Raw genomic sequence first — 969 nt, forward strand, 5'->3', positions numbered from 1 at the left:
AATATTCGGATATTTCCGACGTTTGCTCAATTAATGGGTTTTATTCGGCCTTTAATGTTCGAACGTCTCAGGGACCTGAAAGATTGTCAATGGTACTTCCAAACATCAAAAAAAAGCATAAAATCAAGCTCGGATCTTTGTTCAAGGGCACATTTTTTTCCAAGGGCGGTGGTAGCACAGAAAAGTTTGATACCGAAAATAAGGCTACTTATGAGCTATCCAGATTTGTGCACCCAATTGAGGCATTGTGCAAGGTATGGGTCCATGTTTTCAGCATCATTTCTAGTCGACTTTAAGAGGCATTTTTGATAAGGCACGAGATGTTCTCGTTGAATCTGCTCTGATGGAAGAGACCAGTCAAAGTCTCGTCACCACGCCCGGTGCTGCAAACATGGCATCCGGAAAAAATGTATATGCGACATCTAACTCTGTTCGGCACAGACAAGAGTGGAAAAACGCTGCCATAGCTGTTGATTCATCAATAGAAGCGGGACAGGCTGCATTTGAGCCAAAGGCCTTAATATTTATTGTTGGCGGGATGACCAGCTCCGAGGTCAGGGTTTCTTTTGAAAGAAGCAAAGGCCATATTTTACTTGGATCCGATTTCTTTATCACGCCAACAGACTTTTTGGCATCTTTGGCAGAAAGTGGCAAGCTATGCAAGGGATAAGCAAAGATAAGCAAAGATAAGCAAAGATAAGCAAAGATAAGCAAATAAACGCCATTTAAGGCATCTTGGGATTGGGGTTTTCAACTTATTTGCAACTTTTTTATTCTGTTATTAAGCAGATTCAAGGACCGGCTGCTTATTATCTACTGAAAAAGGATTGCCAGAAATGGGCGACTAGCTAATTTGAGGGCTCCTCCATTGATCAGTTTTTGTTGTAAGCCTTTTTTCTGATAAGAGTCAATTTGGCTCTCGCTTGGGAAAGCTTGGATTCGAGCTCCATTATTTCGATTTGTTGGTTC

General features: G+C 41.5%; 1 protein-coding gene across 1 annotated transcript; it reads left to right on the forward strand.

Annotated features, from left to right (window-relative positions):
* Positions 1 to 670, forward strand: DI09_389p10 (Sec1 family protein A; the record flags this gene model as incomplete). Its single annotated transcript, XM_013382342.1, has 2 exons — positions 1 to 254; positions 314 to 670. Coding segments are annotated over 2 exons (611 nt in total), but the record flags the coding sequence as incomplete, so codon positions are not given.
* Positions 671 to 969: the final 299 nt, after the last annotated feature.

This window comes from Mitosporidium daphniae (genome assembly GCF_000760515.2).
Source record: "Mitosporidium daphniae strain UGP3 chromosome Unknown contig-387, whole genome shotgun sequence".
Lineage (NCBI taxonomy): Eukaryota > Fungi > Microsporidia > Mitosporidium > Mitosporidium daphniae.